This window comes from Anser anser (genome assembly GCF_964211835.1).
Source record: "Anser anser genome assembly, chromosome: 2".
NCBI classification, from domain to species: domain Eukaryota; kingdom Metazoa; phylum Chordata; class Aves; order Anseriformes; family Anatidae; genus Anser; species Anser anser.
In genome coordinates, this window is record NC_139721.1 from 124073521 (window position 1) to 124089520 (window position 16000).

The 16000-nt window shown below is 34.6% G+C and overlaps 1 protein-coding gene across 2 annotated transcripts in view; it reads right to left on the bottom strand.

The window, feature by feature from the left end:
- The window catches only part of KCNH8 (potassium voltage-gated channel subfamily H member 8), a 200823-nt gene that overhangs the window by 103352 nt on the left and 81471 nt on the right, over positions 1 to 16000 (bottom strand). For both annotated transcript variants that reach the window (XM_083823207.1, XM_083823206.1), the window contains exons 3-4: positions 11766 to 11897; positions 995 to 1122 (exon numbers count right to left, since the gene is read on the bottom strand). In XM_083823207.1, the coding sequence (XP_083679333.1) occupies positions 995 to 1122; positions 11766 to 11897 (260 nt within the window). The remainder of the gene's footprint in view (positions 1 to 994; positions 1123 to 11765; positions 11898 to 16000) is intronic.

Sequence of the window (16000 nt, forward strand, 5' to 3'; positions counted from 1 at the left end):
GCTTTTTGTTGTTAAATTTTTATACTTCTTTAACATTTAATATTTTAAAACATTTTTGACATTCTAAAAATATTAACATTTTAAAACTTCTTTTCAACATTAATCTTTTTTTCTTTAAAATTTTTTAAATAATTAACATTTTTTTTATCATTTACAGTTTACACTCAATGAAAGGGACTGTATGCCCTCTGAGACATACACCAGCTGTGTATTCTCATGTTCTTAGTCCAGCCAAGATTTTTCTGCTATTAATTTCTAATGTAGTAATGTCTAGAGCAATGTATCTGTACTGCTGCTTAATTTTGGTGACCAATAAAAGGTGGTGGAACAACTAGGTTTTCAGGGTGTTCATGATACATACCCTTTATCTACTTTTTCCAGGAGAAAAAAAGGAGACCATTTCTTTCTTGTGGCACTATCACAGATTTTCGAAGGTGTTTAATAAATATTTTTCTCTCTAGTTCAGAGATCATGGAATCACCAGCAAATGGAATCAGGAGACCGACTGTATTTTTCTGGTCTGCTTTGTGACCACGTCTCTGAGCATCTCAGTCCTCTCTTTTTAACTTGGAATTCCTTGACACATTCTGTCTTTTTACTTACATTTAAAATTTTTGTATAAACATATGAGAATATAGGCCCTAACTTGAAGTAGAGTTTTTTTTTGATGCTAGTGAAAAACAACAAATAAACTAAATACTGTTCTGAGATTTTAAGAAAAACTTTTTCTGAGAAACAGTTCTGAGAAATTTAATAATGGGATTTTCCTGAGGTAAATGAATGTCTATTTACAGTATAGCTAAATACACTGTCTTGTTATATGAAGTGTAAAAAGTACAATAGTAGGTAGAACTGCACTTAAATTTGCTTTACTCCTCTTGTTATAATATGATTAGGACATTTCAAAGGTAACTACTGACCTTTTACAGCACTTTTTTTTTTTTCCAAAAAAAGAACAGTACAAAGAGTACATTAAAAAAAAATTTACACCTACATTATTAATTTTTAATTTGTTCTTCTCTCTCCTTTGTAGGTGTCCAGAGATATGATAAAGGACAGCTCTACTCCGTCTTCGAGCTGAATCGAAATGTGACCCAGCTCTTCCTCTTCCTTTCCATTTTTCTGTAGAACAGAAGTGAGAGTCCATTAAACATCAGAAAATGACACTTCAGCCTTTGAGAGTTGAACTGTTGACATTTTAGAATTTGCTAGAAATAAGATTGAATATACAGATTATACACACATTTTTATGCACCTATATATACATTTTCTTGGTTTTCTTTAATATTTTGCAGTTAAAAAAACAAAATCCCTCTCCTGAAGGGCAAATAAAAGTCACTGTTAGGTTTTAAAAGTCAAATGTCTTCACTCAATTCAGACGCAATTAATTCCATCATATGATTTCATAGATAAGTTTACTGGTTCAGAAAATGAAATCGTGATTACTGACAAGCATCAAGAGTGCCTAGGATTAACCACTTCAAGGCAAACAAACAAACAAACAAACAAAAATAACAATTTACTTTCTCCTTTTGTGGTCTACTTTACAAAACTAAGACTTGTACTTGGCCTGCATTATATCAGAATGTGTTAATTCGCACGCTTTCTCATTAGTAATATTCAAATTTTAATTTGAGTCTTTTAGATTTCTAATTTTCCTTCCACATGGTCACTGTCATGATCATTTGACATGTGTTTTTTTTTGTGACATGAAATCTATTAGGGTAAAAACTGGATACTGTTTTGAAAAGATTTTATTATTATTTTTTTTTTCTTCAGATATCTGTAATTGTCGGTCATGGGAAAAAAAATGGTTCTTGCTTATACAGCAGTAAATTCAAGGTAACTCCACTGACTCTGACGGAATTACAGAGAATTGACGCCAGGGTAAATGAAAGCAGACATTTTGCAATGTGTCAGGATTCAGAAAAAAAGAAATTGTGGGAATAAAGGAAGAAGCTGCCTGTCAAACAGGTTTAATTAAAGTCAACTCAATGCATACAAATTAGGGAGAAGGTGGAGCAGGGGGAAAACAAACAACACATTCAGTACAGCCTGAAATTAACAAGAAAAATAGCTACATCTTGAAACCTGCCTATGAAAATCAAGAAAGATTGGGATTAGAAAATCGGTGCATTTTTGTCTCTACAAAAAAGAAGCATAAATAAAGAAAAGCTATAAGAAACAAAACTTTCCAAACTTCTTAGTGAAGAATGCTTCATTTAATTCATGCAAGAGACCTCTCCAGATGAGGATTTTTTACATGTCGGTGAGGAGGAGAAGGGGTAAAAAAATTAAAAATATACATGTTAAAAAAGATGCACTGCAAAATGAAATTAGTTACTCAAAAGAAAGCTGGGGAAGGTGGAAGAAGAAGCCCCATACTTCATACTACAGTTTCCTTATCTCCACTTTCTGTCTACAAAGCATAAAATTGCCAGAAACAAAGAAATGTAAAACAAATTTGGAAAATGCTCAAAAAAAAAAAAAAAAACTTTTTACTTTTAAACTTCCATCTCTCCATTGTCAAACCATTTAAAACACGAACTAAATTTTTAAAATGTTCTTAAATTGTGGGTGAGTGCAGACTGCTTATCCACTTCTCTGAGCACAAAATCTGAATTTGTTGAATTGGGTCTCCACTGTAGGGTTGGATAGCTGTACATATTTTTGCCATTTCAGTTTAAAATCTTCTTTAACACTTGCAGGCTTCCTTTTCTTATCTTTCTCAACCTAAATTGTCATGCTAGATGAAGCCATTCAGTTTACTCTGCTGCCTCTCCAGGTAGTCAATAACGCATGCTTCAGACATGCTATCAGACATGTTGAGAAAGCAAGAAAGTATCTTTGCCCAGTTTTTGGCCAGCAACATTTTCAGGACTCTTCCAACAAATGTTTTGTTCTCACAATCCCTTGTATTTAATACCTCTTAGGTCTTTAACCTACAAAGCACAAGATAGATAGTCTACCCCAGTAGGTGGTGGATACAACAGCCTATGTGCATTGAGATCCATGCTGAGTCACGTTGCATAAAGGAGGCACAGTGCCTTCAGGCAGAGTTTCTTTGAGTACTTTCAGCAACCCCAACAATGCAAGGCTCTTCTAGCATAGTAGTCCATTCAAGCAGGTCCTTGTTCCAGAATAACTTACAATATTCAAGATGTGGATACACAGTCGCTTTATGTAATACCAAAATAATGCTGTCAGTTTTGTTCCTAATGGCTCCTAAATTTAGATTTGCGTTTTTTTTTTTTTTTAACCCATTGAACACTGAGCTGAAAACTATCCACAACTCCAACATCTATTTCCAGAATGGTAAACATTACTACAGACATAATCAAAGTATGTACAGTCAGGTAAGACTATTTTTTTCCTATGTATTACTGATGCTGATTTTACACTTTCTGTCCACTCTTTAAATAAAAGTTCCTTATAAGATTTTCAATTTTATGTGCCAATGATCTTATAATATTTTGGTTTAGATAGATCCCATCTCTCCTACATAAGTTTAGCATTCCAGCTAATAAGAATTCTGTAGTCATTAACCTACTCAGGCTGTGGGGCTTGATATGGCACTTAGAATGACAGTAGTCATATGTTTGCACAGCCAGTTACTTCTATCACAAACTGATTCCATAATTTCTAAAGGATTAATGCTACATTTATATTAATAGAAGCCATTCAAGTCCTAGAGACAGCAAAACAAAGATAGAAAAGGAAAGTGTAAAATTCCTTACAAATTACTAATATTTTTTCCCTTAAGCAGAAAAAAAGATTTTTTATTGCTGTTATTAAAAGTGAAAAAAACAAATTCCCTAAACTGATATGATGTCATCAGACAATGTAATTGTTAGAGCTGTGTTCTAGCTCATAACATAAAACAATGAATGATGTTTGTGAATTCTCCGGCTTCTGACCTTTCCAGTACCTTTAGGAAAAGTAGCAATCCTGATCCCAACTAAACTACTTTTTTCACCAGCTGTCTTGATGTGTGTGCAATTATTATCTGCAAACTTCATTCTTTTCCATACTTAATTTACTGATCAGTATTATGAAGGAGATAGTTTTTTTTTTTTTTTAATATACAGATGTTTTTACTGATATTTAAAAATGGTTATGTACCTGACAGATTTACTTTCCTTTCAATGGATGTTAGACAAAAAGACACCACAGTGAATCCAACCAGTAGAAAGGCACTTTAAATGCTGCTGTTTTATTTTTAGCTTGTGCTTAAAATCAAAAGGATTTCTCATCTCCCCAAGTATTGTAAGAAACCAGTGTTTTAAAAAAAGCTGTTTGGGGGTTCTATTGCCTGGCACTTTTATACGCTCCTTCCTTTGTGATGATAATCCCCCCCAAATAGGTGTTAAAAAGGATGTTTTGCAATTTAGTCTTAACTCCCCTTTTACTTGATGAGAAATGTGGTAATATGTTTTTTAACTCTCTTGAAGTTCTTCAATGCCTTTTTTTTTTTCTTTAACGAGATTAGCTATAACAACACAATCATCACATATGACAATCTCGTAAATCTTTTCCGAGAAAAGAAACTAACAACAACCCCTCTCTGCCAATCTTACCACTACTCTCATAACAGCTTGAGAACTCATAAACTTGTCAGGCACATGAAAAGCACCAGAAAATGCAAATGCCTTTGTAGCCAATGACTTTTTTGTTTTATAAAAACATGATATATCAAGCTTACACTTAATAGAAAGTGGAGGTTTAAGTCTTTTCTTGTCCTTTTGAAAAAAGTCACAAATTCTGATATGCTCCACTACGCTTGTGCTGCCTTAACAACACAATACAAAAGAACCTTATTTACTGACCAAATTCAAACCTAACCTATGTCTGCTCTCCTTCAAATCACAACTGAGTAGTCAGAGCATAGCACTGGATATTCCTTGGAAAGCAAATCCGTCCCATACATTCAGATACATGTTAATCTTGAGCCATAGACTCATGCAATCTACAGTAAGTAACTCCAATGTGACCCAGAAACGTTACACTCACTCCACAGTAGACATGCTGTGGCATGAGGGAGATCATGAAATTGATGTCTTTTCATAAGGTGAACCTGCTCAAGCTGTAAATGTTGCACACTACTGGCAAAAAAAAAAAAAAAAAAAAAAAGTCTCATCCTTGATATTTTTCTTATGGCATTAATCTGTATCCCTTTGAAACAACTACATTCACATTTTTCCTCAGGTTACGTATTATTACTAAAAAAAGAAAAAAAGAAAAAAGAAAAAAAAAGAAAAAAGGAAGGGGGGAGGGGGGGACGGAGGGGGGGAGGGGGGGAGGGAGGGGGGGAGGGAGGAAGGAAGGAAGGAAGGAAGGAAGGAAGGAAGGAAGGAAGGAAGGAAGGAAGGAAGGAAGGAAGGAAGGAAGGAAGGAAGGAAGGAAGGAAGGAAGGATGATTTTGAGGAACACAGGATAAAGCAATATGAAAAGATTTTGAACAAACAGGAAAAAAAAGTCAAAAAAAGAGATTGTAAGGAAGGCTGGTATGAGTTTTTCTAGGTTTTTAAAAATCTTTCACTAACTTTAAGGTATTATTCTTCAGGGTACACCACACCAGCAATTGTCAATATAGAGAAAACTGATACAAACCTGCTTTGTTATTAATGACAGAATAAAAGCACTACCATGGCCAATATGCTGCAGGAGGTCTGTTAGTTTCATGACATATTCTTTCTGTCAACAACAGTCAAATATTCACAGAACTATTAGGTGTATGGTGGATCCAGGTTAGCCTCTAGCCACTTTTTTCCTCTGTTAACTGATTAACTGATTCAATGAGAAAACGTACTTAATGCACATACCAGCTGAAAAGCTCTAAATATTATTACAAAATATTTTCAAAGGGACTAATTTTTACACAGAAACAAATGTATGATCTTCATCATTTTAATATTACACCTTCAGAGAACAATAAGAGAAAAGAAGCAATGGTATACATTACTCCTTGTCTCATGGATTGGAAAGACTTTTAAACAGCAGTAAGCTTAATGAGATAAGCTGCTGATTCTTCCATCATGAAGAATTAGGAGGTGGAGGAAATACACACAAAGACCAGGGATTTCTCTTTCTCTCTACCTCCACTTTGGTTGTTGAAGGGTGTGCATTCCCAAATAAATATATTTTTTTATTTTTATTTTTTTATTTTTTCCCAGAAGCTGGTATTTAGACATATTTCATAAAATTCAGAATTGAAAAAAAAAAAAAATCCAAGTAGGTGCATCTTTCTTTGGCTACTTTTAACAATAGACTGAGATCCAACAGAACAAGGAAGCTAAACTGATTTTAAGCTATTTCTGTTTGTTAATATTACTGCCTTCTCCCAGGTTTTACCTGAAAAGTTGCAAAATCACTAATAAAATAAAATACTCCAACTCCAAAAAAACGATTTCATAACTGCATTAAAATAGTTTATTCACCAACCCATTACTACACATTTATAAAGCGTTATCTCACTAGGGGAAATATTGTCATTTTGATTATGCCACTAAATTTGAAACATATCTTCTAATTTATCTGAAGTGACTATTGATATGTAATTATACAGTACAAAATTTATTGTTAAATAATTTTTACTGGGTTACTACTTATTTTTCAGCTTTTTTTTTTTGACATCTTTTATTTCCTGATTCTTTAAGTCATTGAGAAACTTTTCATTGACACCCACAAGTGTCTCCCTGTACATGAATATAATATTTAAGGCCATAAATTCAATGAATTTAAAGTGCCCCATTCTATCCCCCCTTTTAATTCCATGATAATAGAATGTTTAATGATTAATTAATGGAATGATTAATGATTAATTCACATACTTTACTTACTGATATTTTGCCCCCCAAAGTGTTTAATATATTTTTTTATTTCTAATCTGAAGTGGTGGTAGTTTCACACTCATTGATGTTTTTACATATTAATTACATAAATGATTTGCACAGAAGTGATAATACAGTATAAACTTGTTTATCTGGAAGGTTAAAATGAGAATAAAATCACCTGAGTAATTTCTACCTTGTAATGAAAGCAAGAGTTTTGACAAATAAGGACTTGTTTTCTTAATACATTTATCTACAATTCAGAACCAGATCAGTCACCTATAAAAGCATTTTGTGGACAGGACAATTTGTCCAAAAGTAAGGCATGGGAGAAAAACAGTTGTTTGTTTGTTTTGTTTTGTTTTTAAAGTTAGTTTAAAGAGCTAAAATGCATATAAGTTCAAAAACCTGTCTGTTTTTATGTGGTCAATGAAACACCTACAAACTCTGATTTCTTCTCAAGGAATGAAATTTTCAGAATATGATAATGACAGGTGATAAACTGTTTTACAACCTTAAAACTGTCTTTGCCATGGCTAGGCAGAACTTGCTTTTAATAGACATTATTTACGAAGTCCTTGTAGGACCTCAAAGTCGCTCTGAGGAGCCACTGCATGAACTACATTCAGTATAGCTGCAAATATAAGTGAATTCTGCAAATGTTCCTGCTACCCTTACTTGTGTTTCTGAAGACAGAGTACATGTACAATACACTTCCTAGTTCACATAGTCTCCTAATTAATAAAATGTAACACACCAGGCTATGTCTAGGTCTGTGAAAGTCTTAAGTTTATTTACAAGGTTCTGCAAAGCTAACTCCCTCCACCTATCCCCCAAAACACAAACCATAACATACTACACACACAACTTTGAAGATCTCTTCTAATTGGCAACGCACATACTGAACACATTTGTGGTTTCTTCCGTGACGTCTGCTGTCAGTTTTACATGTTTGAACTAGCAAACTCTGAAAGGAAAATCTGAAGATATTTTCCACTCTCTGTCCTCAACATATTCCAACAACCAGAAAACCACCAAGCTGAAAACCAAAACAAACAAAAAACTCCTACAAAACTCATCTTTTGATAACTTGTCTTTTAAAAATCTAAGGATGCTTGCATGAGTTTATCCAGGAAATAGTGAGTCAAATGGTTGCTAATGCATTTATTCTCTCACCCTTCCAAGATATTCTCCAGAGTACATGCTGCCTCCTCAACATCTCCACATTCATTTGCTTAAGAATGAATGTTTGCTTTTATTTTTTTTTTTCTCTCTCTCTACATATACTGCAAAGGACATTTCTCCCTCACCTCCAGTACATATCCTTATGTCTCTAGGAGCTGCTGGAATAAAAACACCATTTACTTTTAAAACGTGGTATAATGCTAAAGTAATGGCCGTGAAGATAATACTTCTAAGGGTTCAAGACTCAAATACAACATATTTGCTTGCATAGAGAAGGTGCAAAGGTATATGCTCACACGTATCTGAGGAAACAAGGAGCAGAAAGACAGCTCTACATGCATCTCCTAGGTGTTTGCAGTCATGCACTGCGCAAGAGGAAAGCAGGTTCTCCTTACTGAGGACAAGAGATTCAAACTCTTCCTACTCTGATGGTCAGCCAGGAACAAAGTCACCCTTGAGAAGATGTAACAGAGTCATTGCAGAACAAGGGTTTCCATGACGTGTAGTTCCTTTGAGCAGAGGAGTCAAACTATTCTGCTATCTCACCTCCTGTATTGACACAAGTGCATGATGTCCCATGCATCCTGAAACAATTCTACCTGCTTTAAGTAACGAATATCTAGGTGACAGTACATCCCCTTCTAAATACCCTGCCTCCTGACAGGCATAATGTGTTTTAAAACTAAATTTTGTGCTCTGAATATTCACTGCTGTAGCTTGAACTATCAAGAAGTAGCTGAGAACAATTAAGCAGAATAAATCAACCTGCACATTACAGAATTTATTAGAAGAGACCACCCTTGCCCTCAGCAGACATTTTTTTTACACAAAAATACGGAATGTAAAATGGTTGGCATATGTTATTTCACTTTGGCATACTGAAAAGAACCACCACTCCCTCCAACAAACAACGTGTAATCAAAATAAATCTGTCTTCTTAGAAAGAATTAATAGGAAGTCAGAAAAGGCTCACCATTTAAACCATAACACTGCAGCTTAGTTTAATCCATGGTGGGAAAAGGTGTCCAGCTTTTCATTTACAATTATTACTGGGATAAGAACATCTTTTCCAACAGGAAGGCTAACCTGGCAGGGAAGCCTTTCAACTAGGAATGATGGGAGGAGAATATGATGACATGTTTCCGGGGGGGGGCAGGTAATTGGGAATAAACCCATGCACTAGGACAGGATGAGGGCCAGCTAGCAGGCAAGCAGCTTGCCAAGCAAAACCTGGAGGTTTTGGTAGCTACCAAGACGAGCATGGGCAAACAATGTGTCTGGTGGTAAAGAAAGCCAACAACACTGTGGGCTGCATTAGAAAAAGAGTTGCCAGCAGGTTAGGGGAGGTGATCTCCTCAGTACTGGTGAGATTCATTGTAAATGCTGGTTCCAGGTCTGGGCTCCCCTTTAACAGGACAGAAATGGACACGCATTAACACAGTGAGTCCAGCAAAGGACCACAAAGATGTCTAGGTGTTTGGAGCATCTAACACATGAGGAGATGTTGAGAGAGCTGGGACTGATCAGTCCAGGGCAGAGAAAGCCCAGGAGGAAAAATAGTGTGCATAAATACCTGATAGGGGGAAATAAAGAGGAAGCCAGACTTTACTTAGTGATACCTAATGAAAGGACAAGAGGCCATGGGCACAAACTGAATACATGAAATTCCATTTAAACATAAGGATTTTTTTTTTCACTTTGTAGGCAGTCATACATTGGAACAGGTTGCCCAGAGAAGTGGTAGAGTCTCCATCGTTGGTAATACTCAAGACACATACTAAGTGACCTGTTCTAGCTGACCCTGCTTTGAGTAGGTGATGGGAATTGGTGTAGACATTCTCCAGAGGTTCCTTCCCACATTAAATATCAGGTGATTCTCTGGTTAATATTTATTACATACTTTTTTTTATACTAATGCTGGAGTATATTTCTACAACAAACTTACAGGTGGGGCAACAAATGCAGTGCTGAAACCAAGCTGACAATATTGAAAAGATGAGGGCTCTAAGAACATTGCCATGAAATAGGGTGCATGAGATAGTGATGGAGGGAAGGATGGTAAATTAAGTTTTAAAACAAAACAAAACAAAATCAAAAACATATAAGAGTTGCTGATTGTCACAGCACCTCTTAAGGACTGTCATACACAAGTTTTTCCCTTTATCTTATATGAAAGTTTCAGGACAAAGTCCTCTCTAATCATTGCATGATAGGACAAATTTCACTGGAAACTTTTATACAGAGGAAGAAAAGAGAAAATCTGTTAAATTTGTATTTAAAATGAGACATTCAAAAGAAAAGGTCACAGACAGTGTCTGACATTTTGGCTGAGTAAAGGAAAATCAGGCAAAAAAGTGGACTTTTGCAGTCACGTTGGCACAAAGGAGAAACTGAAGTTGTGTGAACACATGAGATAAAACTTAAATGTGCTGCAGAAAATCAAAGGGAAAATCAAACAAATATCTCCTTATAATAAAACCATAAGTTAAATCATGGTTTCAACATGAGTAACAAGGGAAGTAACAACTAGGGATCAGGAAGAACAACCAGGATCAGAGTGTACCACACAAGGCAGACAAACGTCACTAGTCATAAATTTATAGCAATTCTTAAAACTCAAGCCACCAACACAGAGCAAAAAACTGAATGGGCATTTGCTGGTGTAATGCAAGTCTTCACGAGTATGTTCACAGTCAGAACATGGTTGGGATCTAGAAGGAATATTAAGTTTTAAATGTGTAACAGCAAACATGAGTAAAAATCTGCTTGGATTTTCAATTTAACATGAACCCACATCAAAAGCTGGAGACCATTTTAATCCATCCTAAGCTAAGCATTACAGCTACAAAATGTTTAACAGATAAACAATAGTTAAATAATAATAATAATCATCATTCCTACACCTATTTCAAACTATCACTGGTATATTAAATGTGATTTCTCAGTGTATCCTGAAAATTTGCATCTCTCATAATGTAAATAATTAGCCTTTAGAGAACAGATGTTCAAACAATTTCTCTTCCGCATGATCCTATACCATGTTTTAATAAACAATTTTCCTAAAACTTTCATAAGTGTAAGGTTTCCTGTCTAAAGAAAGAGTTAGATAAAATGCATTATACATTTTAAATATTTTACTTCAACATGAAGTGATTGGTTGAAGTTGTATGTAAGGGGAATCTGCAAATATACTTAGTATTTCTTTAGGGACCCAGGAGTTGGACTCAATGATCCTTGTGGGTCCCTTCCAACTCAGATATTCTATGATTCTATGATTCTTCCATCTTTCAGCTCAGAAATTCTGAGACATATTCTCTGTAAAAAATGAAGAATGTAAAATCCCTCAGTTATTCAGGGTTGAAAAGTGAAGATGAAATTATTTGTCGAACTGTAAAGAGGAGGCAGACATTGTTAGAATAAATATTGAATTAAGAATTTTCATCAACGCAGGGAAACATAACATTTCCTATTTTGAGTACTAAGAAGTTATAAAAGAAAGCTGCATTCCAATTCCCTGTAAATATTATTTTTATTGAAAACTAATATTAAAGAGCAGCAAAAGTTGAATACAAATTGTTAGATTTCCAAAGAATAAATTAATATATGATCTGGAAGGACAGATCATATATTAATTTATTCTTTGGAAATCTAACAGGTCTCTGATTTAACAGTGTGCATGAGAGAGAGTTCAAGTAGCTGTGACTCTCAAAAACTACATTCTTATCAATATTGGGTTCAATTCACACAAACCTTCCTTTTTGTCTTCTGCAGCAATCTTCACTTTTGTGTCTGTTATATCTTTGAAAGAGGCCAGAAAGAGTACTACATCTCCTTTTTCATTCTTTATAGGAACAATATCCAATAGGCACCAGAATGAAGACCCTGTAAGGATAAAAATGAATTTAATTCAAACAGCTGTCTTTCAGCAGAGAGAGAAGGAAAAAAAAAAAAAAAGTGAATCACTAAATCTACAACTAATGCAATTCTAAAAAAAAAAATCTTATTTAGGAGGTCAGTTGTCAGGAAATCACAGATGTTCAGCTCATGTAAATCTGTTTGCATCATTGGTTGAAGCTCAGTAATACTGCTTTCTCTGGAAGTAAGGCATTAATTTAAATGCAAAATTTATCTGTGGGGATCATTAATAGAATTTAATGAAACTGCTTACTCCTCTGATACTATGCTTTCCTTTGAACTCTCAACTGATGTTGCTTATTTTACTGGAATAGCTTTCACTTTGTTAACTTGACATCTGAAGCTTCCAGGTTTACTATAAAATCATTTTACTTTAATCTTGCTTGATACTCATTAAAATCTCTTGACAGGAGACCTGATAGTCAGAACATCATTTCACTAATTCAAAGATATTTAAACTAATCAGACATCAGACTTAGAATAGAAAGTGTAAATGCTTGATTCAAAGTAACTTAAGCTAAGAAAGAATTAACTCCTCGCATCTTACAGGTAAGATTTATAATACAAGAAATCTTCTGTAAAATTAATATCAGCTATCTTACTATATATAAAGGTCAGCTCGCTAAGGTGTTAATTAGACAACACTGAGATTGACAATATTTTTAATTTTTGCCAACCTTTCTCTTCCCAGATCTGGTAAATAATTGTACCACTTTCAATAGTTATTTTCACTGATTTTGTTACATGTCATATTTGCAAGGTATGTTGTTCAATTCCAGTGGAAACATTTATAGGTCTGCCATTAACACAGACGACTTGGAACAGAAGATAATGAATGTTATGTGCTAGGAGTATAATGGAGATTTCAGCAAGCACCCTGGATCCCAATCCCATCCATTCTGGGACAATTCAGCCCAATGCCAGGTTTTGTGTTTTTCCGTTTTTGGCTATTAATACTTCCTATCTCCAATCATCCTTCTCCTCCTATTATTTGCAAGATGTATAGTTACCGTTACAGCATTTTTGTTTGTTTGTTTGTTAGTTTTAAATTACCTTCTTGGAGATTTCTTTATGTTTCCATATTCATTTTCATCCCCAACAGACTGCTATTAGCATTCATTTACAAGCAAAAGTATATTTTCATTCAGAAAAGAAAAAAAGAAAGAGTTCCTTCAACCACTGCTGCCACTACTGCCAAACTATCAGCTGTGCTTTGGAGATGTCCTTTGGAAGAACAAGCAGATTAGTTATTTCATCCTCTATTCTTCCTTCTGAACTCTGCAGTCTTGAAAATGAACTGAACACACCAAGATTCATCTAAGTCAAATTTTCAACTGGAAGTTCTCTGTCTGTTAAAAGATGTAGGTAAGCATGGGGGGTGAAACTGCAGCTTTCCTTTTGAAGGGCCTCTGAAGATGAAGGTGGAGAAGTATGTTTGAAAAGAAATTCATCTGTTCTTCTTTATCCTGGTTAAACTTCTCGAGAGGCAGGCTTTGAGAGTAACAATACTGGTTGAGTCACCAGGTAATGTTTCCACTCAAGGAGTTTCCACTTTAAAGTAGAGATAGGGAGAATTGGGAACAGAAGGAAAGTAGATTGGGTAAGGACAGAGAAATTGTGTGAAAACAGACTGACTTTATATTAGGTTTAATCATTCTCATTTTGAGGTTGTAGAGAGAGAGCAACAAAGAAGCCCTTTTAAAAGAAGGTAGAACTGACACAGAAGCAATATATTTCTATCTTCCCTCTTTCTTTTTAATTTTCCATTCTTAATTCAAATTTATACAGACATAGCTTGTTTTATCAAAACTTTTGGGAAAAATTGCTTAGTGCTCTTACTGTCAGAAATGTTATATAGAGCCAACACCCTATCAATCTGAAGTGGTGTATTCAAAGACGAGAAGTAGCATTAAGCAATTTTACTTAAAAATAGAATCACAGATATCTTCAGTGTATTATTATCTACCTCTTGAACTATTCATGTTCTTTCTTTTACAATTGTATTTTGTGCATTCTAGTAGTAGTTTCAGTTGGACAAAAAGCTGTTCTCAACTGCATCTTCTTAACAATACTAATAGCAGCCTTTTCTTTTAAACATCTGTTGAAATCTCTGGAAGTAGAAGTGTATCTTACTCTTTTAAATTGTTTCATGTCTTTTTGACACACACACACGCACAAATAAATCATCACAGCTGTTTCAGGCAGAAAGTTAGAGATATTAGCTACATCCATATAAATCTAACTCAGTTATGCTAAGAAGCACATCTGATAACTTTATCTGAAGTGATAGATTTGTATGTTTAGGGAAGTAATTGTAACACTGTCCATCAGTAATAATCAGAAATAGAGACAAATACTTTCAGTGTTACATGTTGTAATGTTTTTTCTCTTTTGTTAACGTGTATTTGAGTTCTTTGCTGGTGAATACTAGTCACTGAAATCATTTAATGTCATTTTCTGTTTCTCTTCAATCATATTTTCTCTCATTATCTATCCTCATTGTTCTCCTCTGTGAATGTGTGTGGGTTTTTTTTTGTTTTGTTTTGTTTTATTAAGCAAAACAAGTATGCTTAAGAAATGGTACAAACAACTAAAGAAAGCACATATCTGATACATGCATAGGATACTTCTCCCTCAAAGGGTTCTGTGTTAGTGCTTAGCATAGCAGAGTTGCAGATCTTGACATTACTTATACGCTCAACCTTTAGAAGTTCAAAGTTTACTTTTTGGGGGTTTCTGCCATTACTCTGACGTGTGCAAATATATATGAAATACTCTTCCAGACTAGAGGAGATGACCCAGTTTAAGCCAGGACTAGATCAGTATGTGCTTGCACTCTGTCAAGAACAGAAGTGTGCCACATTTCACTCTAGATGAGCATTCTTGGAAAAATGTACTTATCCAATGCAATCAATTATACAGCTTTTACTGAAAGCCAACACTGTAGAATGCTATAAGCCAAAATAAGAACTTTCTACTCACTGAAAAAAATAATGCCCTATTCAGTTATAGTTCTTTTGAGTGCACTCATCTGTGAGGAAGAAATTTCTTCCCTGCTTTAGGTGGTGCACACAAAGGTTTTCTGTATTGCCAGGAGTTGTCTATCAAAGACATTTCTTTTGGAGGTTTATTTATATACAGACCTTTATTGCTCCAAGCCACTACTCTTTGAGGAAGAGCCTAATCTTTCTCTTGCATTATGAACTGAATGTTCAAAATATATTTTAATATCCTCAAGGCTTGTATAAGCATATCTCAGGAAAGAAGAAAAGAGACCAAATGAAGCATAATCTTATCACAAAGCAATTTGGCTATAGTCCACCTTTCATGTATACATAAAAAAGAGAGTGCTTTATGGTCACTCTCTCACTCTCCGTTTCTACCTTTCCTCCCTCTGACAGTTAGAAGTCTCCTTAGACTGAAATCAAAACAAAGGTCAACAGGGCCAGGAATTTAAAAGGGAGATTTGATAAAAAAACCTTGCCATCATAGCACCAATAACCTTTAGAACCAAGTATTCCTGTTACTAGAAAATAAGGTCTGCTTAAACCAAGGAACAAACTCAGACTGTTAACCTTACTCATAAGCTATGTCCACCCAGCATACAATAATACTTAACCGAACTTCAATGACAGCTATCACAGACAAAGCCCATTGCAAGAGTCAGAATAGAAATATTTGGGTATTGCAGTGGTATTATAGAAACAGAGAGGGATTATTGATGACTAGTTAATGTAAGTCTTTAATGGAATAAAAATAAATAATTTGCCCATCTCCTCTGCTTAATCAATATTTTATCTGTGCTTTTCTGCAGTAAGTATCTTCTTAGTGTAAAAAAAGGAAAGCATAAATGTCTTGCATGTTAGATAAACAAGTCTTGTGACACACACACACAAAAATCTCTTCATTTAATAATTACCATATTGTATAACATTAAAAAAGCAGAATTAAGCTGCACATCATGTATCTGGCTGATTTTTTTTTTTTTTTAATGGCAGTGCTTGATTTTAAACAGATATAAATCTAGCTTTTAAGATAAAATGAAACAAACAAAAACAACAAAAAACACA